We start from the raw sequence: 1125 nt of genomic DNA, 5'->3' as shown, positions 1-1125 counted from the left end.
GTGACGGCAGGAACAAAACCCCCCAGCTGCCAGTACACCACGTTCTTAATAAGGACAAAGAGTTGCTTCCCTTTGCGTCTAAGATGCTGTCCCCATGAAATCAAGAGTGATAATAAAACCAATAAATTTTTAAGTTATACAGTTGAGTTGCAATTAGAAAAACATAGTAGGTAAACACCCGGTCTCATCTTCATATACCTTTGAATTAGGACTGTGCTCAAAAAAAAAGAAGATAGGTTTAAAAGAGTATGTGTAGGCACGCTGCTTTCTCCCAACACTAACATTTGGGTCAACTCATGGTGCCAGGCAGCCGATAATGAAGCGCTTATGAGGCACAGACCCCAACTGCTCTGTAGATATTTGCCCAGGTGATGTAGGCCAGCACAAGTTTAAGGGTGTAAAAGGACAATTCACATGTTTTTGAGGAAGACCAGATCACTTCAGAACACTGGATTTCTGATACAGTCCATAAGGATTTAAGTTTCTGTTTCAGGTTGCTTTTTTAACCATGTTCTTTGTTTGATCAACATATTTCCAAGTCTGTTTTGGAAGCAAATATTCTGAAACGGATTAAGGGACCCTCAACACCCTGATTTTATGGCAGTGCTATACCAGGGATGTAACTCCTTATAGTGCAAGCACAAACGAGTCATTAAACTTACTTTTCCAAAGAAGCCTTTGAAGAACTTCCTTTCCTGGAGGAACAGGGGGGACAAGTCGAGCGCTATTACTGTAGGTAGCTAAAATGTCCCAGGGTTTCAAACCAACAAGCACACACAAGATAGGGTTTGGAGGGAAAGGAAGGGGTTTTTAGAGTTATCCATGAGAAGGTGCGACAGGCAATTGTGAAAATAATCCCATGAAAATGCAGATCAAAGGGCACGCACACAATTCTAACAAGCTACTGCCCTGGAGTTGGTGGAAAGAAGAGAACCTCGGCCCCAATTTCATGCAAAGTGGTTACTTTATTTTCACTTTCCCTTGTTTAGTCCCTTTTAGTTAGGTTATAAACCAAACTTGGCAGCAGACATGGTGGTTAAACAATTAAAATATTGTACGAGGTCTTGTGAAATGCAAAGTTCTGACTTCAGAATTACAGCCAAGTTTGCTCTGTATTGATCACTC

General features: G+C 41.2%; 1 protein-coding gene across 4 annotated transcripts in view; it reads right to left on the bottom strand.

The window, feature by feature from the left end:
• Positions 1-1125, bottom strand: part of NUMB (numb homolog (Drosophila)) — a 35930-nt gene that overhangs the window by 17243 nt on the left and 17562 nt on the right. For 2 of the 4 annotated variants that reach the window (XM_010284819.1, XM_010284821.1), the window contains exon 3: positions 663-695. The exons of the other annotated variants lie outside the window; for them this stretch is intronic. In XM_010284819.1, the coding sequence (XP_010283121.1) occupies positions 663-695 (33 nt within the window). The remainder of the gene's footprint in view (positions 1-662; positions 696-1125) is intronic. 4 annotated transcript variants of the gene reach the window in all.

The sequence above is a fragment of the Phaethon lepturus genome, unplaced genomic scaffold (genome assembly GCF_000687285.1).
Source record: "Phaethon lepturus isolate BGI_N335 unplaced genomic scaffold, ASM68728v1 scaffold1944, whole genome shotgun sequence".
Classification (NCBI taxonomy): domain Eukaryota; kingdom Metazoa; phylum Chordata; class Aves; order Phaethontiformes; family Phaethontidae; genus Phaethon; species Phaethon lepturus.
Note: the sequence above shows the minus strand (reverse complement) of the source record. Positions and strands in the feature narration are given on the sequence as shown.